Here is a 22,952-nt window from a genome sequence, read left to right as displayed (position 1 = left end):
AGCTGAAAGTGATTCACCAAGCACTAAGCCTTAGGTCCAAAGGAGAGCTTCAAGCCATCTTGGGCCTTCTTAATTTTTATCATGCATTCTTCCCACATAAGGCTGCAGTGGCAAAGCTGTTACACTGGCTCTTAGACAAAAAAACTCAGTGAGAGTGGACCAATGTGCACGAAAGTAGTTTCCAGGCAGTCAAATCACTGCTGTTCTCGAACTCAGTGCTCACTCATTTTAACGAAAGGCTGCTAGTCTGCATTATGTGTGATGCATCCCCCTATGGGCTCAGGGCTGTGTTGAGCCATTTCTTGGCTGATGGGAAACAGTCTCCAATCATTTATTATTCGAGGACCCTGTCATCTGCATAGCACAATTATGTGCAGAATGACAAAGAGGCCTTGGCCATTGTGGCCGGGGTTAAAAAGTTCCATGACGATTTGTATAGCCATTTCACGGTCTTCACAGACCACAAGCCACTTCTAGGGTTGTTCACTACAAACAGGCAGACATTTCAGATTCTGTCTCCTCGAATGCTGAGGTGGTCTATATTCCTTTCAGCCTACAGATACAGGCTGATTCACAAACCGGGCAAAGAAATGGGCCATGCAGACGGCCTTAGCAGATTGCCCTTGCCACACGTGGAGCCACATCCGGCTTCAGCTGCATGCATGTTAGTCATACAGGACTTGCCAGAGTCTCCTCTCCATGCTGAAGATGTAGCTGCTGAGACAGCAGCTGACAAAACACTTAGCTGCATACTAACTTGGGTTCACACAGGATGGGTGGACAAATGTCCAGGGCCAGAATTTCAAAGTTTTTTCATGAGAAAGGATGAGCTTTCAGCTCATAAAAGGTGCATTCTTTGGGGAAGTAGAGTCATAGTCCCTAGCTCGTTAAGGCCCAGGGTTCTTCAGTCTCTGCATGAAGGCCATCCGGGAATAGTCCAGATGAAGGCATTGGTGAGGCCATGGGCTAGACATTGGTGGCCAGGGCTAGACAAAGCTATCGAGGCCCAAGTACATGTTTGCTACATGTGTCAACAATCCAGACCGGAGATGCCGCAGGCCCCTGTGCACTGATGGGAGGAAACTCACACACCGTAGTGAAGAATCCACATTGACTTTGCAGGGACAGCTGTTTTTAATAGTGGTCGACAGCCACTCTAAATGGTTAGAAGTTGTACCAATTTCCACTATGACTACTGCTAGGACCATCCAGGTGCTGTGCAGAATATTTGTAACACATGGGCTTCCAGACGTCTTAGTCTCTGACAATGGGGCTCAGTTCACCACTTCAGAATTCCAGGCCTTCCTCAGGGCAAACCTCATAAGGTATGCCACATCAGCTCCCTTTCACCCGTCATCGAATGGTCAAGCAGAACGCATGGTCTGCACAACCAAGGAATCCCTGAAATGAATTGTCACAAGGAATTGGCACCACAGGTTGGCCAATTTTCTACTCTGCCAACATACACCTGCACCGCCATGGGCAAGCTTCGTTGGGGCAGGCCTTTAATTACCAAACTGGACAGGCTGCACCCTGACAGAGTCACCTCAGACACTGCACAGCCAAAGGCACCAAGAAGCTTACAAGTGGGTGACTGAGTTTGGGCCCATAATTACGGGCAAGGGGCTTTGTGGGTGGCAACAAAGGTTATTAAGGTGTCAGGACCACTCTCCTATGAGGTGATCCTGGAAGATGGGTGAGCCATTCGCCGGCACATTGATCAGCTGCATCGGCGGCAAGCAGATCAGTTGCTGGCTCTCCTGTAGCATGGCCAAAATCTGAGAATTTCAGGTGATGTTTCTTTTGGGGATGAAATGATGTACTTCTTTTGGTATGGATCTCAGGGATTAAGTGGGACTTTCATCTAAGGCTCAGCTTATTATATGCAAAATATATTTTTGAAATCTTTTTATAAGAAAAACAGTGAATTTGTATCAAGTCAGAGTAGAAATTTCAGGGACTTTTGTGGTAGTCCCAATATAAGGTGCATTTCTTTTTTTTCTTTTTTTTTAGTTACAAATTAGTTGGATCCAGTAGTTTCTGATTCTTCCCATGTATTGCTTAATCTCTTTGCAAAATATTGTTAAGATTGACACATCACTATAGAGATAAGAGTCAATTGAATAATATGTAGTAATCTATTTTATTTGTACCTTAATGTGGTGATGTTTTTATTCACATTTCCATTATTTATAAGTCTGTCCCCTCAGAGAATATATAAAAGAATTTATTTTAAATGAGGAGATAATACCTTCTTTAAAATTTATAAGTATGGCAGAATCAGCTTCTTTTTTCTTTGCGGATTATGGTGTGGTAGTAAAAATATTATGCTTGTTATTTAAAGGACAGACATTACGGAGAAAAAATTCTTGTTAGGGTGGGTTAGACATTCATTTCTATACTTCTCAGTTAAATCAAAGAGAATAAAATCATACTAAATTATATGGTAAAAATCCTAAAAATTGTCACTGTTATGTCATTCTTAAACCACCCATATGCCTTTTGCTTCTTGGAGATTGGCTTTCATTCTTACATAGAAGCAGGAAATCATAGAATCCTGCTGCATAAATTATTTTAAATAATAATTAGTATTATTTATTACTAATATCCTGCTTGAAAGATATTAATCTACCTAATAAACATACAGAAGTGAAAGCAGACTTAGGTCTAGAACAGGGGTGTCAAACAGCTGGCCAATGGGCCAGATACGCCATGGCGAAACTGCACCGACCCCATTGCCGGCAATGGGGAAAAAGTCGCGATATGACGTGTCACGTGATGTTGCAAGTTTGACACCCTGGTCTAGACAGACACTTTATGAATGCTGAATTGGAAGCACAGTTGAGGCAACTGTATACTCTTTTGATTATCACTTGGGTCAGGCTGCCATATCCAACTCATTCAGTGGAGAATACCCAGAATTCCGTGCATGGAGTAGTTCTGTCAATGACCACTATATAAAGTTCTTGTTAGCTGAATCTGAATCAGGGCTGACATGTGACTATCTTTTTTCAAATATTATGATATGTGCAGCCATAGGTTTAAGAATTTAACTGGTTTATGTGGTTAGTTGACTACAGGATTTATTTTTAGATACATGAGCTTCCTCTGGTTCAATATATTTTAATTGCTATTTTTTATATTGTTGATAATTGTAACTTCTTGTTAGTTATACTACAAGTAGCTAGTCATGTAAATTCAATTAAAAATGAATTATTATTGTTGTAATTGCATTTAACAATGCCATAGAGAAACTGCTATCTCAGAAGCATTTAACAGGAAGAATTACCGTAAGCTTTCTCAGAGGGAGATGGTAATGCTGTTTTATAGTCAGCCATTAGGGATTGATAACTCTTTCCATTTTGATTTTCTCAGTTTTTCTTTCCTCTTAGTCTAAATTAACTGTAACTTATTTTCATATTATTCTGAAGTTTTTAAAGATCATTTGCACTAAAATTTAAAAGTAATGTGTACACCTTTCATTTAATATATGCATTGTTGCACAAAGGATAACAGTTTGACCAATAAATAAAAAAAAACAAAATTAATTTCTCTCCCATTCTGGGTGATTATCATGATGAATAGGAAGACAGCATAAAGGCAAAGGAGATTAATTTGTTTAACTTTTCCCATTAGTCAGACAAAATCATACTATGGAGCTTGGAACTTCTATTTAAAGCTAATAGCTTTAAACAGAAGATGGAATTTTATCATTCTATGGGTACAAACGTCCTGCTAGAAACACTTGGAACTTTATTTGGTTGGATGAAAATGTGATTTATGCAGTAAGGAAAGGGTTAATATTCAAGTTTCCATGTGCTAAACCTGAATCCTGTGTAGTTACTAACTGACATCACCTTAAATAGATCTTGTTCAGCTTTATATCTAGTGCCAGGGATCATAGAAGCTACTACCATATCAGGATGAATGGTTGCCGTGCATTCCATTGAAAATCAGTGAAAGAAACACTGCATTCTGGTTTAATAGTTAGTGGCTTGGCCATGGTTGGTGGAGATTCTGTGGGATCCTATGGGAAGCTGCCATCCAGTGTTTTCATAGTCACCTTTTGTGCTTAGAACAACCTATATAACTGCACGCCCAGTTACATGGCCTCACCTAACTGATCATAAAAAGTTAAAACACAGGTGAACCTGCAGTTTAGACTTAAAAATATTCATAAAGACATTTAAAGTAGAAATGCAGTAGTAAGGCTATCAAATAGTTGCTGTTGCTTATTGTTTGTTTCTGTTCTTCACAATTTTATTCAATGAAGGAAATAAAACAGCAGGCCTGTTGCTTAATCTATACATGACTAAAATTCATTTTTATGACCTTTAACTGGGTGAAATGTTACATCAGGGGGACAATTTTGGAATCAGGTTATCTCAAATGGGCTAAAAAAACAGCACCTATGACCCATATGCCATCCTCAATCCATGCAGCATCTCTTGGGCAACCTCACAGATCCTTCCTCACCTGCCTCCACTCATGGCATCCCTGTCCTGTTATAGCATCTCTTGTTCACTCCCAGGTGCCCTTCCCAATCCATGCCACCCCTCCCACGGGCCATGTCCAATCAGTGCAGCTCCTCTCACATACCTCTGCAACCCCCATGCATTCTTTATGATCCACACTAACCTTCATCCACCCCACTTGACCTGTGCAGACTGGTTAACTTACAAAATTACAATTGACCTCCCTGGAGAGCAATTACAATTCAGATTTTAAGTTCCAATAGTTCTCACAGTCACATAACTACACTTTGGGAGCTCGGCAACTGGACCACATTTATGACTGCTTGTATTGTCTTGCAATTGACATGATTTTTTTTGCTGAAAACTGGAATTTACTTCCGGTTTTCAGCAAAACCAGTCCATTGTGAACCATTGGTTTTCTTAATGACCATGATGACCACAAAAAATGCTACAAAAAAATGAAAAACCAGGTTTGTCATGAGTCATTTATAACTGTCAGATGTTACAACTGTGATGGGCAGACTCCATTATGATCCTAATTTGAGGAGTACTTGTATTCCTTTCTTCAGTTGGTTTGAGGTGATGGAACTTTGGATGGCACTGTTCCATTCTGAGCATCTTATTTGAAATGCAATCAAATAGCGCAACAGAAAAAAATGGTCCTTGGTATGCTGTACATTGTTTACAAGTTTGCTTTCATATCTGTAATGTCCACTTTTTGTGTTTTGTGGAGGACCATGGTATAATCTAAAACACGTGTCAAACTCGCCACGTCATGTGATGTGTCATGACATATCGCAACTTTTTTCGCATTGGTGGAACTGGGATGGGTGCGGCTTCTGTATGATGCAACCGGCCCATGGGTCGGCAGTTTGACACCCCCAAAATATTGACGCCTTCATTTCATATTCTGTGTACCCAGTTGCACTTCTTATGCAATCATACTCTTTGTGTCTATGCGAAATCCAATGGCATTGCAACCATAGATTACAGGGGAACTCATATTGTACATCTAATGTATTTTATTACTGGGAAGGTAAATAGATGTGATTTGACTTTGGCACAGATCCTTTTCTTAGTGAAATTAACATAGCTTTTACTTGCTTTTTAGGATTCTGAAAAAGTTTTCTCTTATGAAGAAAGCTTTCCTGTAAGTGGTTGTACAAACCACCTGTAAGTGGCTGTATAAGCCACATAATAGTGGTGATGATAGCTGCAGTTTCACTGTTTTCTGATTTCTCTTATTAGTCCAAAAGATGAGCCTGGACAGAATGAATGTTGGCATAATTTATGTATCTGATAAGTAAACTAAGCACATGAGTTATTGATAAATTTCCTTGACATATGATTTTAGTATGGTGCTATATGACATCACAGTAAAATGTAATGTGTTGGTCCTCAGGTTAAATATTAAGATAGAATTTTTTATTTAAATTCCAGGAGCCAGAGGAAATACAGCGCTGTGCAATACAAATATTTCTGACCAGCATCAATCCTGTAAATCCCATCCAACATTCCCTCTTGGACCCCAGGTAAGTTTCTCTCATTGAATCTAAGCTTTTCTGAAAGCAGGTCTCATATCAAAAACAAGCAGCATATAACAATGACCGCATGCTTCAGTTTCAAATGTCAGTAGACATTTTATAAACAGCAATACAGGAGTTTTGCTTGTTTGTTCCTTTTACTACAAGGATATGGCTTGTCTATGTTTAAGAGAAAAGTTTGTTTCTCATTCTTTTACAAAAATAAGGTATGGATTGGTATACTTTTCAAGGAAAGTTTAGATTTTTTGCTTCACTTGGGATTGAATAATTTTGCCTGTTAAATTTAGTTAATAGGTCCTCACACCAGTTTTCTAATTTAAATGTATGAACATGCAATTTTAATACTTCTTCTTCACTTTTAATTTCTTCACTGTAACAGCTATCCATAGAGTTTGTTTCAGTTCAGTTTGGACTCAACAAATTTATGAATAAATTGTAGTGCTTAGGGTGTATAAAATTAAAAAGCTGACATTTTGAGCTGCAATCTTTGGTCATAAACTTAAACTTAATTTAGTGTATTTCATTTGAACAATCTGTGTTATTTTCATGAATGTTAAGCATTATAGTTAGACAAAAGTTTTCAGAATGGAGGAAAACCAAGAATATTAATTATTGGACACTCATGCAAGGAGAACATTATATATAAGTATGATGAATAGTAGATCAGTGATAATATGAATACTATACATAGAAAAGATTCCATACTCAATTACTGATGCTTTCTGTTATCATTTCTTTTAATCAATTGAATAGTTAGTTATGGATTTTTTTTGTAGACTGGGCAGTTAAATCTTTATAGTGTAGAAATTTTCATTGGTTGGGACCTCAACTTTATTTTTAAGGAAATAATTAGGTATTGTATGTTACCTAGTTTTATCTCAACCAAATAAGGAGAAAAATACTGTTCAGGGAGTCTTGTGATCAGTTTGAGTTGGTATAATTATAATGAGATATGAAGAAGATGGTAAGAATTCAGAAAACAACAATAATGCATTATCCTGAATTTAGAAAATATGCTATAAATTTAAAGGAGCTGAAATTATTCATCCAAAAGAAAACTTGAGTGCAGTTTTTAAAGTTTGGTTTCATCTGTTTAATTATAATTTTTAATTTCTTTCCCCTGGTAGTGTTTCCAAACAGGAGTTATCAATGGTTTTCCTGTAATACAAATATTGCAATTAACATTTATGCTTAGTTAACCATCATGTTTAAAAAGTCAATATATTTTTTTCTGTGTTATTCAGATGAAAGATAATAAAAATACTTAGATGAAATAAATGAATAAAAATAAAATGAAATAAATGTATAAAAACTAAGGAGTTATGTATGGAAAGTAGTTGTTCATTTTTAATATGAACCCTATGCTACATCGAACTGAAAAAGGTTCTCTAGCAATAACATTCCCAGTCTTTAGCAACAGTATTGATCTATGAATAAGACAGAATTTTCCAGATAAATTCTCTTCTATTAATGAATAAATATGCCAATGTTTCATTTTTCCTGGTTGATTTGGTATTTTGTAATCAAAAGGAGAGTTGCCGAGTATAGTTGTTCAATGCACTGTAGCTATAACCTTAACTATGGTTCCATCTACAACTATAAGGTAGGACTCCATTCACAACAGTTCATTTAGTGACCATTCAAAGTTACAACAGCACTGAAAAAAATGACACGATTGTTTTCACACTCTTAGAGCATCCCCTTGGTCACTTGATCAACATTCAGACGCTTGGCAACTGACTCATATTTTTGATCGTTGAAGTGTCCCCAGGTCATGTGATCATCTTTTGTGACTTTCTGACAAGCAAAGTCAATGGGGAAGCCAGAAACATTTAACAACTGTGTTACTAATTTAACAAGCGCCATGATTCACTGAACAACTGTGGCAAGAAAGGTTGTAAAATGGGGAAAAACTCACTTAACAACTATCTTGCTTAGCAACAGAAATGTAAGTTGAGGACTAGCTGTATTAATAGTGGATTATAGTTTTCTTCCTTCATGGGGGGGGGACTTCTGCGAGGTAGAAAATTGGAAAGGCACTCCAGAAAGTGAAGAATGTGTTAAGAAGTTTCCAATTTTTGCACTTAATTCTATCTCTAAAAATCAGTTTCTCTTTAAATCCTTTGATATAATTACTGTCCTTGCATGCAGCTAGCCCCAACATAACTACACATAAATATACTTTGAATGGATAATCTGATTTCTTGGAGGGGGAACAGGAGTTCTTATACACATTACTGAATTTAATAGAAATAGCAATAGCATTTAAACTTATATACTGCTTCATAGTGCTTTACAGAATCAATATATCGCCCCAACAATCTGGGTCCTCATTTTACCAACCTCAGAAGGATGGAAGGCTGAGCCAACCTTGACCTGGTCACAACTGAACTCCTGGCCATGAGCAAAATTAGCCTGCAATACTGCATTCTATCCACTGTGCCACCATAGCTCCAACCAAGGTTCAGCATAATTAAATAACAATAATTTACATTTTTAAACTTTTAAAATAATTTTGCTTTATCAGTTACATTTCCACCAAATTGCATAATTAATTAAGAAGCATATTTAATTTTTCCCCCAATAATGAATAGAATTTAGCTCTTTAAAGTGCTTCTTTGTGTTTGTATTTCAGTAGATTAGATAACCAGCCTCATTAATTGGGAACAGTTTCTGAAACAGTTACACTTTTTAAAATATTGATTAATTTAATGAATTAATTTATTAATTGTGATGTCCCATCTTTGGACAGGGTATCTTAAATAAGTCAGAAGATCAGATGCATTGGAAGAATTTGTGGCTCCAATGGTAAAATGAGATCCAGATTGTTAGGGGGCAATATATTGTGCTACAGATCTATTTTGTTATATGATAATCTATGATTACTATGTTTTGTTGCAGCCATTGTTGACAGCTCAGCAACTAGCCTCCACTGTCGCTGGAGTGATGCCAGGAGCCCCTCCAGGATTGAATCAACCTATTCTGATTCCCTTCAACATGGCTGGACAATTGGGTGGTCAGCAAGGTCTTGTCCTGACTTTGCCTACTGCTAACCTCACCAACATCCAAGGGCTTGTAGCAGCAGCTGCAGCAGGAGGCATCATGACATTGCCACTGCAAAATCTACAAGGTAAAAAATTATTGGACCTTCATCATATTTATTTACCATGCAACAATATCTGTAAATGCAAAACCATAATTTAAAAAAATTACATTTCTTGATGCAGATTCATAGCCTTCTTCCTTGATGGTTATGTCTTTGATATAGTTTATACTTTTAAAAGCGTGGATGGTTAAATTCATGCCTGATTTGGTTCTTGTGTATATCCTTAGATATAAATTTCAGTCTTTGTCATTTTTGGCAATGACTGAAATAGCCAGAATTTTGGAAATATGAAATCTAGTTTGCAGAAAGCATGTACTACATAATATGCCTGTGAAAGTTCTCAGTAGATACCCTTGTCTAGAGAAAGATTCACAATCAGGCTTTCTTCCAAAGGCTTTTTGTTTTATTTGTAAAGTTTGATATTTCTTTATGTGGATTCAAGAAATCTATGCCTCGTGCAAAAACTAAGCCAGGAATAGGCTTTTGTCAGATTCTTCACCCTTTGTGGCAGCAACTCTATTTCCTGTGGATAATATGCCCTTCCAAATTTCCTTTCTCCTTCTAGATAGCCAGCATTATTATACTGTCTGTCTATAGCTATAATTTTCTAGTTCTACCAACAAGCTATGTTTATGGCTCAGTCTCAAATCTGAAGTACATTTGGAAAAAACACCTTTGATTTGTTTATGGAATTACAGCAAGGAGAGACAATATTCCACAAGAAGGGTTATTACAAAGAAAATTGCCAGTACTTCCAGTTTCCTGATTCTATCTCCTATTTTCATCTATCCATGTTTTGATTCTTTCTGTGTTTGGAAATACATGTAATACTTGAAATATTACAGGCTTCTCAACCCGATGTTGAGCTGGTTGTCAATATAGCATTGTTGTAGATACTGATATCTGCAGCTGGAGACACACCGAGGCTGAGATTGGTGAAAGAGATCTGCAGAATGAAGCTATTGGTTACAAATTTATTTTAGAATCAGATGATAATAGGAAATTGTGGTGCAAATTTTTGAATAATTAATAAATACAATACAATGATTGGTATCAAGGCACTATAATTGGTTAATTCACATATGCAAATCCTTCTCCTAATGCATACTATACTTAGTGAAGCAGTGTAACATACAACAAGAATATTCAGTGATGATCCTATGTTATTATGTATGGCTCGCATAGTAGCATATACTCTATGCTCTATTCTATTTCTAAGCCCATAGTGATTCTGTCATATGCTACTAATGCAAGGAATTATCTTCCTTTAAACAACTGAATTGGAGAAGAAGAGTCTTTTAGAAATGTATAAAATGGTAATGCTGATTATAACTGTTGTGTAAGGTACAGGTTCTCCTGCTTGGGCACGGGCTGGACTAGAAGACCTCCAAGGTCCCTTTCAAGTTCTATTCTATTCTATTCTATTCTATTCTATTCTATTCTATTCTATTCTATTCTATTCTATTCTATTCTATTCTATTCTATTCTATTCTATTCTATTCTATTCTATTCTATTCTATTAGAAATCCCCAATCGCCTTTCTGTCATTGTGCCCATAAACGATGCAATAGCTGCACTCAGGTTCATCAATGGGTCATCCATTGATGAGATTTCATTAGCCTTCCACTGAAATTGATTGAGAACTGATAAAAGACAGTAGGAATAATGTGTAATTGATTTATATAATTATAACCATATAATGTCTACTGAAGGGATGCGGTGGCTCAGTGGGTTAGGACACTGAGCTTGTCGATCAGAAGGTTGGCAGTTTGGCAGGTCAAATCCCAAGTGCCACAAAACAGAGTGAGTGCCTGTTACTCGTCCCAGCTTCTGCCAACCTAGCAGTTCGAAAGCACGTAAAAATGCAAGTAGAAAAATAGCAACCACAACGGTGGGAAGGTAACAGTGTTCTGTGCACCTTTGGTGTCTAGTCATGCTGGCCACATGACCACGGAGATGTCCTCGGACAAGCGCTGGCTCTTCGGCTTTGAAACGGAGATGAGCACCGGCCCCTAGAGTCGGAAACGACTAGCACGCATGTGCGGTTGAACCTTTACCTTTACCTAATGTCTACTGGTTTAAATTGCCATATAATGTCTACTGGTTTAAATAATCATATAGTAGATTTTTTAAGTAGAATTAAAAACATATAATATATTTCCAACAGAGAAGAATGATATCTCTTAGGTATCAAAGGATAGAGGCATCAAAGGATAGAGGAAGGCATCGATCATCTCCATGTCCTCCTGTCTATGAGCTCCCATCAACATCTGTTAAGCTACTCCTGGAAACAATGTTGGGTTAGGTGTTGAGGATAGTGACAGTAATATAATGAAATTAATTGTGGTAAGAATTCTAGTTAGAATTAGTAACCAGCTAGAATACTGTAGGGAGTAATCTTTATATAGCATTTCTCATGCAGAGTATGAAACTCTGTATTTTCTTTTCTTCAAGAAAATTTGCCTTTCTCTTTACCATGAAGGTTTCTTGCATTGAAAGAATAAAACCTTGGTTAGAAGTTGCAACAAACATGTTTTATATCATTGCCAAATACATTTCTTGTGTTCATGCTTTTGTTTTTTGTTTTGCTTTTGCTACAAATAGTATTCTCTTTAATATATTGAATACTATCCCTCCATCTTTCAAATGGACCTATCAAAAATAACTCTTTCTGATTGGGTTAAAAATATAAGACTTGGAGGAATTTTTACTTTCATACTTCTTACTTATGAGTTTATTGCCTCCTTGTTTTTCTATTTTTTAAGTGTTCTGTTTTTAATTGTGTATCCTGAGTTGAGCTGCTTATAAATGTAATAGACAGGTGATAGATAGTACAGCAAAAATATAAAATATTATAACAAGTCCATGTAAAATGATGCATCATTGAAATGTGAAAACTCAATATTAAAACAATTGCTGTTATAAAGGAAAAAAACAAATGTTGATTATTGTATTATTTTTGGCATAGAAGACATTAAGAGGAAACTTTCCTGCTTGGTCTTTTTTCTTGACACATTTTTTTTACCACTGAGGAAATAAGAACAGGAATTGTAATTACCACTCTATACCACAATACAGGACATAAGATTCATTTTGTCATATCTTCAGTTTCTGTTCAACTTTGTATTTTCCATTTCATAATATACGCTCTGTAGCTGTGCAAAACACAGTCTAGAAGAATATGTAATGGAAAAATGTTGAAGCATGTGTGAAAGAAATAGATCCACCTTGAGACTTTCCCTTTTGTAAATATATTTTGCTGACTTAAAGACAGGCAAAAGTTTCTCACAAATCAAATGGGACTTCTATTAAGTGAATGCTCTGACTAACATTCTAAGTACTTTTTAAGTCATTAAACTCCAGTTGCTGTTGATACCTTGATGGATTGTTTGATGCACCAAAACTAAAAGGTTGCCAAAGACTGAGAAAGGAAGAGAACTAATGTGCTGAACTATCTATCAATTGCATGCATGATGCTCTCACCTGTTAGCTCAGTGGTTCGCTTCTACCTTGGGCAGATTTTAAACTTTAATGTCAATAGACCTTTCTTATCATAGTTGCAAATGGTTTTTACTTTAATGTTTAAAATAATGTCTTCCTCTCATACCATTACGTTGCACAGAAGAACCTATCATTCATAAATGATAAATGAAAAGGACATACTAATGCACAAATTTTGCTTGTTTAAAATTTGAGAGTGCATGTAAAGTAGGGAATTGCAGATTAAAAACAGAATGGAAGAAAAGGGTCATGATGAAAGCAGATATAAGAATATGGAAGGAAGAGGCTTTTTAGTGTAGGTGGATGATGAAATCTTAATGAGGACGTAGGCATTTTAAAAGTACAACTCTTGATTCCTTCATATTATAGCTTGTATTTACTGCAGGTATAATATTATAAATAAACATAAGGTGATATATACATTTTCATCATGAATTCATTTTACTTTACTAAATCGGATTCTTTGCCTAGCTTGTGTGCAACATTTTGGCTGGGGGAAAAAATAGCATTTGGAACCAAATGGTGCTTCTGAGCAATCTTCATTTAGGGCAGTGTTTCAGGGGAGGCTCATGTTACTATTATTAACAATAAAGTAAATAAGATTTGTTCAGCCTGTACCATGGTAATCTAGGAATCCGGGGAATAAATCCTTGAATGTCAAATACCATGATTAATGGAAATGTCCATAATGGAAAACCAATTCCAATGTATTCATAGTAAGAATAAGAATTTCTATACAAATTACATTGACTCTATGATATAAAATATGATCTTGTACTTTTTTTTTAGAAAGTTGCAATAGCTCTTTGTATCAAGGGAATGTGAAAGCAGAAACATGGCAAAATATTGTCAGATTGCTGTAGTATGTTCCAAGTCAGGAGGCATGAGCACTAAACAATGGAAGTAAATCTAATAATAAGACAACAGGCCTCTGCATGCCTACTTTTGCTGATGGGGAAGATAAAAGTAGAGCAGTCTTTTTAAATCTTTTTATCTACTGTACCTAATAAGGGGGTAAAGTTCATGTTATGTTTGGGTGGGAGGGATCATTATCTTCTGTTTAATTACAAGTGGAGAATAATTGAGCAAGACATATTATCTACCACAGACATGTCAAACACAAGGCCCGCGGGCCAGGGCCAGCCCAATATTTGGTTCCTTCTGGCCCAGGAACCTGCTCTGGAAACAGCAAAGGGCCGGCCTGCCGCTCCTCGGCCCGGCCTAGGCTGACTGGGCACTGATCTACAACCTGGTTGCGTCCATCAAAGCCAGAACATGCTCAGCCTTAGATCCATGGGGCAGCCCCATCCTGCTCCCTGGGAGTGTGCGCAAGTGGAGTCTGGTATCCCTGCTAGCTGTTTTGCCCCACAGGTTGACTTCACCCAGGATGCCAGCGCTGGTCTCCTTTGCGCACACCCACGGGGCAGGGCAGGGGCAGCGGGGCAGCTCCTTGCTGATTCTAGAGCTGCTCTGTGGAAACTTCTGTCCTGCCCCTGGGTGTGCACACCCGGGGAGCTAGGCAGGGCTGCCCTGTGAATCTAACGTTGAGCGCATTCTCGCTTTGATGGACGCACCTAGGTTGTAGATCAGTGCCACCCCCTTCCCACTAGCACCTCCAGCCTTACAGCCATGAGGCTTTCCTTTCACCAGGACAGCCCCTTCCTGCTCACATGGGTTAGCAAGACTGGTGGCAACATGGCAGCGCTGGCAATCTCTTCCCCTCCCATCACCCCTTCCTGAGCTTGGAGGAAGGAAAGAGATGAGAAGGAAGGAAGGAAGGAAGGAAGGAAGGAAGGAAGGAAGGAAGGAAGGAAGGAAGGAAGGAAGGAAGGAAGGAAGGAAGGAAGGAAGGAAGGAAGGAAATCAGATGCTAAAACTGTTACTCAGTGGTAAATTTCCTAAATTTTAGGCTTGCAAACTGAGGGCCATTATCAGAGATCACTTTATCTGGTTGGCCATGACATGCAAACTGAGCCTTGCATCTGTTAATGGTAGTTTCAGCAGACAAGTCAGGAAGAAGTTCAATTTCCCAAAAGTTTGAATAATGATCAACCAGTATCAGGTATTCTTTTCCTACATAGATGAACAAATCTATACTGATGATCTGCCAAGGATGTGAGGGTATCTTGTGTGACATCATGGTTTCTTTTTGTTGCAAATGTGTATATTCATTGCAAGTGGGACAATTGCTAACAAAGTCTTTGATTTCGCCTTGCATGTTAGGACAGTAAAGAGTATCATGAGCTTGTCTATAGCATGCCTCACCCCCAATGTGCAATACCATTTTGTACGCTGATCTCATCTCTGAAGGACCAATATTCCCTCACAATTGCAGGAACTACTTCCTTCTCATCTGGCCACCCACTCAGAACAATAGTCTTCAGTGTCTGTAAAGCTGCATCAGACTCTGTGTGCTGCTTGATCTGATGTAGCTGCTGATTTGTAACATTAAGATAGTCTGCTTGGTTAACTTCAGCAAAGGTTTGTTCCTGTTGCAACCAGCAAACCGTATGATGCTCGTACTCTCCTCCAGGTGTCACCTGATCTGATCTAGCCCTGCTCAGGGTATCACTAATATGCATTTCACGTCCTGGCTTGTAGACAACGTTGAGGTTGTAATGCTGCAATGTAAGCATCATGTTCTGCAAACGCTTAGGAGCACACAAAAGGGGCTTCTTGAATATGGCTGTTAACGGCTTATGATCAGTTTCAGCTGTAATTGTATCCCGGCCATAAAGGTAATGATGGAACTGCTGGCAGGGAAACACAATGCTTAAACATTCCTTTTCGATTTGTACGTAATTTAGCTCAGCAGATGAAAGAGCGATGGACACATATGCAACTGCCTGACCTTCTTACAATAGGCAACATCCTAGACTATTTTTGCTTGAGTCACTTTGAATTGTAACAGGCTTTGTGACATCATAGTATTTCAACACTGGGGCAACCGTGATCAAGCATTTTATCTCCTTTACTGCCTGGTCATGCTTTGGAAGCCAGTGCCAAAACATATCTTTGTCCAGCAGACATCTCAATGGCTGACATACCTCAGACAGATGCAGCAGGAATTTTGCTAAGTATGTGACAAAACCAATAAATCTCTGTACCAATTTGGCATCGGCAGGTGGCGGCATGTCCACAATGCCTCTAATCTTATCTGGGTCAGCTTTTAAGACTTGTGAGGACAAGACATGTCCATAGAAATGGACTTCTTGCATCTTGAAGTGCAATTTCTTTGCACCGAGCCTCAGCATCATCTGCCTACAAAGGTCTAGTAGTACTATTAGCTTCTCATCATGGTCATGCTCAGCTTCTTCATCTGTATCACCACAGCCAACTATGAGAATGTCATCACCTATTGACTCAATTCCACTGAGCCCACTCAAAAGTTTGTGCTGCTTTCATTGATACACCTCTGGTGATACAGAGACTCCCAAGAGTGCTACAGAGACTCCAAGGAGTCCAGAATGTGGTCATGTAGCTACTCTTTTCATCCAGTTTGCACTGTAAAAAGGCATCTCTAGCATCAACAAGCATGAAAACCTGTGCTTTGGGTAGTTTGTGCAAAATGTCATCAAGTATTGGCATTAGGTAGTGTGACTATTTCAGAGCCATATTCAGAAACTTGGGATCAATGCAGATTCTGATCTTCTCAGGCTTCCTAATCACAACCATGTAGCTTATCCAATCAGTAGGCTCAGATATTGAAGTAATATGTCCTTCAGCTTCAGACATGTCCAGTTGTGCTTTGACCAGTGGCTTAATGGCTAGTGGCACATTGCGTAGGGCACATTGTACTGGTGAAATGGCAGGATCAAGTGAACTTCTCCTGGAACAGATACAATGGGGCCCTCAAACAACTCGTTGTAAACTTGGAAGATTTGCTGTTTTGTCAGTGGCCTTGCCAAGGATTTTGAGGAGTGAATCTTGACATTGTGTAACTCAGCTGGAATGGTGAACTGCATCAAACCCAGATGCTCATATGTTGATCCAGACAATAGTGGTTTCTGATCAACTGCCACAGTCTCAAATTCAAGTATGTAGATACCCCCACGTATGCTGCATTCTGTTTGGAAAAGTCCCAATGATTGCATTACTTCTCCTGAATATAACTTCAGTTTGGTGCTACTAGGCTGAAGAGGTATCTCAGGTGCCAGTTTCATTTTGTCCTTTAAACTCATGACATCACATGTTGCACCTGAGTCTAGCTGGCAGGATTGGATTATATTGTTTAATCTGAGATTTACCAACCATTTTTTGCCCTTAGAGTTTACAGCACCAATGCTTTCTTTTGTGTAAAACACATTGGTGGTAAACAAGTGTGCACCTCAGGATCCGACATTTGCTCAGTTGTGTGCAGTTTCCTTGCTTCCATTTTACTTGAGAGAGACACTTGTGTAAAATGATTTGATCCCACATGCTCTGCAGATTTTCCCATATGCAGGACACTGCTCTTTGTCTCGTACATGCACACTGCCACAGTACTTGCATGATACTGGATTGCTCCCAAGTGAGTTGTGTAGATGAATTTTGTGCTGATGTTTATGCTGGTGGTTCTTCATGCTTAGCTGTTGTTGGGAGGCTGCATTGACACTGCCAATCTGTTTACCCTGCTCCAGGGCTCTCAATTGTTTCTAAGTTCTGTGGTACGACATATCTCAGTTGCAGCTTGTAAGCTTAAATTATGTTCCCTCAAAAGATGGTGGCATGTGCTTTTACTAGTGATACCCAGAACTATTTTATCATGAATAAGTTCATCTTTCAGAGAGCCATAATCACAGCTTGCAGCTTTTTCTCTTAGCCGTGTGACAAAACTGTCTGTTACTTCACCTTCTTCTTGTTTACAGCTGCCAAATATGTCTCTCTCATATATGACATTTTTAGAAGGTCTGAGAAAGACTTCTAAGGCATCTAAGATGGCTTTAGTATCACTCTTGCTCCTCTGTAAGGGTTAAATTATGCTTGTAAACATGGAAGCATTTGCTGAGAGAGAGAGAGAGAGAGAGAGAAGCAGTATGTTGTGATTCAAGGTCAGCCTGTGGGTTCGGCAGTTGGGTCGGACGACTCAGAGGAGGAGGAGGGGGGTGTTGAAGAGCTTGCTGAGGGGATTGGACAGCTTGATGAGAGCCCCCAGCAAGGCCCCTCTCATCTGGTCACGATGCAGACCCAGCTGTGTGAGCCTGACAGCGTGGATGAAGATGACCCACAGCTGGCCCTGTTCAAGGACGCCCGACACAGGAGGCAGTCAGTCAGGAGTAAACAGAGGAAGGCAATGGGGCACCTCGGAAGGAGGCACAGAGAGGCTACGCCCTGAACTGTATTTAAGGGGAATGTGTGGGAGGGCTGGTTTGCTGAAGGCAACCGCTTGGATTGTTCCTGCTTCTTAGCTCGTGTTTTATGGTTGGTGTCTTGTCTTGCTCTGTTTTATGTGAATAAATTTGGCAGGCGTAATTCCAGCCTCTTGCCGTTTCTAAAGGGGTTGCCCCTGCCTTTTCTGCAGGGCCGGTAGCAGGCTGGTACAGAACACAGTATGACACAGGAAACAAATACAATAGAGATGAATGATAGAGCTGCATATAAGGTAAACATAACACCCATAACATTACCTAGTAGTAAGCCCCTGTTTCTCACCATCCGATTCCAAAAGATATCCATTTTCCCCTTCCCATAGCTTTTTTCCCTTTCTTTCCTCTTGGAACATCTTTTGAAGCATGGTTTCCATCCTGGAAGATAAAAATACTGTCATATTTCCAGTTGAACTTAGAATGGCCACAACAGTGTACTCTATGTACTAAAAAAAAAAAAAGAAAGAAAAGGAGTTGTGGTTTCTGACTTCTCCAAATTGTAATTATAATAAAAATTATCCATATATATAGGTAGATAAATTTCCCAGAATTTATATTGATTGGAAGATTCCTGTAGATATCTATTGGAATATGTAAAAACTTTTTTAATGTGTAATAAATGAGCTCCTAGTCCCATTAATGGCAGAAGATCTCTTCACCTGTCACAGTAGCAGTAGGTCCTCAACTCTGTGACCTTCCTCCAAATCACATTTTTTTAATTATAGGAGCAATGTGAACCTTATCTTGATTTTCCTTTTTTTTTTGCTATCCATTGTTCAGATCAGAAAGGAAGGTACATTAAATCTGCATCTTACATGAAATCTATCAAAGAAACAAGGACTAGATTCTTCATAAATCACTGAGAAATATATTCTACATGTCATCATATTCAAGGTCTATTTAAGCATTATATTTATAGAGTACACGTTCCAGTTCATTGGAGGGATTCACACATATACAGTTTTGCTGTATCCATGGAGATGGGTTTTTTTAGTGTTTTTCCCATATTAAATTATTTATACTCCTGCCAAATAAAACTAGTTTTGCACTGGAAAGTAGGAGGCTGATAAGTTGCACACCTACCATCAAGCACTATTTTATTTTATTTTTTAGATTTTTATTTTCTATTTTTTTTTTATTTTAATCCCATTTATATCCCGCCCTTCTCCGAAGACTCAGGGCAGCTTACAATCTAAGCACAAATCAATGTGCTTAGCAATAGCCTTCATTCTATGTATATGCCTGCTTATTAGGGCTTTCGCCCCCCCCCCAAGTGGCATTATTACAAAGTCAGCTTATTGCCCCCAACAATCTGGGTCCTCATTTTACCTACCTCGGAAGGATGGAAGGCTGAGTCAACCTTGAGCCTGGTGGGATGCGAACCTGCACTAATTGCAGGCAGCTGGTATTACTTAAGGAGGCATTAGCCCACTGCTCCACCAAGGCTCTTTTATTCTCCCTTTGTTATTTTATAAGTAACTCAAGGAGGTGAACGTATCTAATATTCTTTCCTTCTTCTATTTTTCCCACAACAACAACCCTATTAGATAGGTTGGGCTGAGAGAGAGGCCCAAAGTCACCCAGCCAGTTTGCAAGCCTAATGTGAAACTAGAACTCATAGTCTCCAGGTTTCTAGACCAGTGCCATAACTACTACACAAAATTGGCTCTCAACTACTATGGCAGATACATCAACTATATTATAGAAAGACTTCCATATAACATCTTCATATTTATTCTCTGGTTTAATTGATTGATTGAATGAGGGAGAAGAAATTTATAATCATTTGATATGATTAAGATATTCGAACTATGTTATGTCAAACCTAAGCGAGGAAATTTTGAGGCATTATTGGAGGTATAAAACATCTTAAGTGATATTTCTCCTTCTTAAGTATTAGGTTTTAGGAAAAGTTCACCTAAAAGTTTAAATATGACAGGTATAGGGGTTTTTTCCATTCCAAAATTGGAATGTTTTATGACACTAATAAATTTATGTATCTTTGGTCCCTGAAGTCAATTGGAATCAGTTATCTTTTCTCATCATTACAGAAATGCACAGTGGTGAAAGAAAAATTTGAAGTTTATTTTCCTGAAAATATGTTTTACTTTATGTCTATGTGTGTCTGTGTGAATTAATGTACTGTATTTATTATTATACAAAATAGGAGCTGGAAAATGAGCGTTATAATCTCCAAACCGATATTTATCCATACAATTGGCATCTTTACAAAAATAAATTGAATGCAGTTGATAAAGCTTGTGTAATCTTAATTGCAAAAGATACTTAAAAGCTGTATTTCGTTCTTTTTTGTGAGTATAATTTAAAAATGAGGCTTGATGTGTAAAAATAAGAGAAAACAATAAAACATGTTCTACCACAATGGCTTAATGATCTGAAGCCCAGAGTTCTCCCCTCAAAATCCTCTTTTTACTAAAGTAATGCGGTCCTATTCATTTATATTTTCTGTCCATTTACATGAAGTAGCTTTCAGGGCCTACAGAAAAAACTGTTTTTTAATAAGCACCAATGTCAGTAATAATCAAAATGATATTTTACTTAAAGGAATAGTTTATTTTCAGGTACTTTTGCATGTACTAGTATTATAAGAGGTACAATAAAGACAATAGTAAAAAATAGGCTATGCAGTAAAGTTTCTGGTATGGATTTCTATGGATATAACTAAATATTGTGTTATTTTCATGCATTTAATTCATATGACTAAAAATGTAATATAAAATCAATAGCTAAAAATAGTCCAATACCGATTATTCAAACATTTAATATTTGGACCAGAAAAATCAAAATATTTAATCTAGCAACATTACTTTACTCCAGTTTTATATATTTACACATATAAATATATACTTACATTTTATATCCTATATCCCATTATTTGCTGAGAAGCTCAAGGCACTATATATTAGACAATATAACCTCTTTGCTGGAGAGGTTAAATTATATTCTTAGTAACATAACCAGGACCAACTTGCAGTGGATTGCAATAAAAATAAATACCAAAAATATTAATTTTAAAGCAATTAAAAATAGTCAAACACTAGCACTAAGTTGACTCAGCCTTCCATCCTTCCGAGGTAGGTAAAATGAGGACCCAGACTGTTGGGGGCAATAAGCTGACTTTGTAATAATGCCGCTTGGGGGGGCGAAAGCCCTAATAAGCAGGCATATACATAGAATGAAGGCTATTGCTAAGCACATTGGTTTGTGCTTAAATTGTAAGCCGCCCTGAGTCTTCGGAGAAGGGCGGGATATAAATGGGATTAAAATAAATAAAATAAATAAGTTGCATTTTAATAACAATGACACAAACCCATACAAAACAATTCTGCTTGGACAACCTTCTGAAAATGTGTCATGATAGGTCCAGCCAAATCTTGTGAGTACTGTTGCATAAAGTCTGCCATAGAAAAATGTTATTTTTACATTTTTTCCCATCAAGACATGATGCACACCCTTTTGTATATATATGTTCAGAAGTTAAAAATGCTTACATTTAATTATAAATGATATTAAGTGCCAATATTCTTTTCTGGATTGAACCAAATAATTTATTTATTTATTTAAAACATTTGTACTCCTTTCTGAGGCTCCAGCTTACTGAATTGCCATGACATTCTAGACCTTGACATATTTAATTAGAAATCCGAAGACTACTAAGGCTTATGGAATGGTGCTTTATTTGTCCAAACAATTGTTTGACATTTTGTTTTGAAAAGCTGAACTCTGCACTTTATAGTGCAATTCTTAGAAATTTATATACTATCCATCAGAACTGATAGCAAAGGGTATGGCTCAGGAAAAAAATATCAAAAGCTTTTTATGCTCACATAATTAATTTAATATTGTATATTATTTTGATAATGGAAAAGGTAATTCAACTTCCATTCTAAGAAAGCTTATCATAAGTATTAATTAAACAGGATTTCCTAGCAATTGTCCATCAAATACAGCCTTAGACAGAAAGACGGTAGCTTAGGAACCAAGAATTTAGGAACTAGGTAAACTAGTTGTGCTAAGGAATAATATGTGCTTAGGCATATTAGAAAGCTTAGGAATTATGTTTGAATCCTATAAACACAATAAGATGCATGGGCAAACTTTATTAAACCTATAGTTGCTAATATAAAGTTTAAGCTATGCTCTTCCTTATAATTTTAAAGGAAAAATATATCAGGCAATATGTTTGGGGATAACTCCTCTAATCAGACTCCCCAGATGAGAAAAGAAATGCTTATAACCCCCCCCCCCAAATACATCCAAATACATTTGCTTGACAGCATTTGTACTTAAAAAGATACCAGTAAGGGTGTGTTTAAGTTACAGCTCTCTTATCTCTGTCACACAAAATTATTGTGTGGCATAAAATGTTTGAGATCAGTCTAAAAATAATAATAGTTATGTTTGGCATTGTAGATAAACGAAGTTTCCTTTTTTGTTAAGATGTAAATTTTAATCCAAGATTCTCAAGGTACCCCCCAAGGTGCTCAAGGAACTGGCAGATGTGATCTCAGAACCACTGAACTATATTTTTCAAAGATCCTGGAGCACTGGGGAACTACCAGAGGACTGGAAGAGAGCTCATCAAATTTGCAGACGACACCAAGCTGGCAGAAATAGCCAATACTCCAGAAGATAGGCTTAAGATACAGGAGGATCTGGACAGACTTGAACACTGGGCACTATCTAACAGACTGAAATTCAGTGGTGAAAAAAGCAATGTTCTACATTTAGGCAAGAAAAACCAAATGTACAGGTATAGTATAGGTGGCACCTTGCTCAATAGTAGTAACTTTGAGAGGGATCTCAGAGTCCTAGTGGACAATCACTTAAATATGAGCCAGCAGTGTGCTGCAGCTGCCAAAAAAGCCAACACAGTGCTGCATTAACAGATGGATAGAATCAAGGTAATGTGAAGTGTTAATACCACTTTACAATGCCTTGGAATTGGAATACTGCAACA

The 22,952-nt window shown here is 37.8% G+C and overlaps 1 protein-coding gene across 1 annotated transcript in view; it reads left to right on the top strand.

The window, feature by feature from the left end:
• The window catches only part of POU6F2 (POU class 6 homeobox 2), a gene marked incomplete at its 5' end in the record, with an annotated part of 423,583 nt that overhangs the window by 196,298 nt on the left and 204,333 nt on the right, over positions 1-22,952 (top strand). Inside the window, 2 exons of the mRNA XM_081345451.1 lie at positions 5,916-6,007; positions 8,921-9,149. Of these exons, the coding sequence (XP_081201577.1) occupies positions 5,916-6,007; positions 8,921-9,149 (321 nt within the window). The remainder of the gene's footprint in view (positions 1-5,915; positions 6,008-8,920; positions 9,150-22,952) is intronic.

The sequence above is a fragment of the Vipera berus genome, assembly GCF_964194415.1.
Source record: "Vipera berus genome assembly, chromosome: Z".
Lineage (NCBI taxonomy): Eukaryota > Metazoa > Chordata > Lepidosauria > Squamata > Viperidae > Vipera > Vipera berus.
The sequence above is the reverse complement of the archived record's forward strand: the minus strand, read 5'-3'. Positions and strand labels throughout refer to the sequence as shown.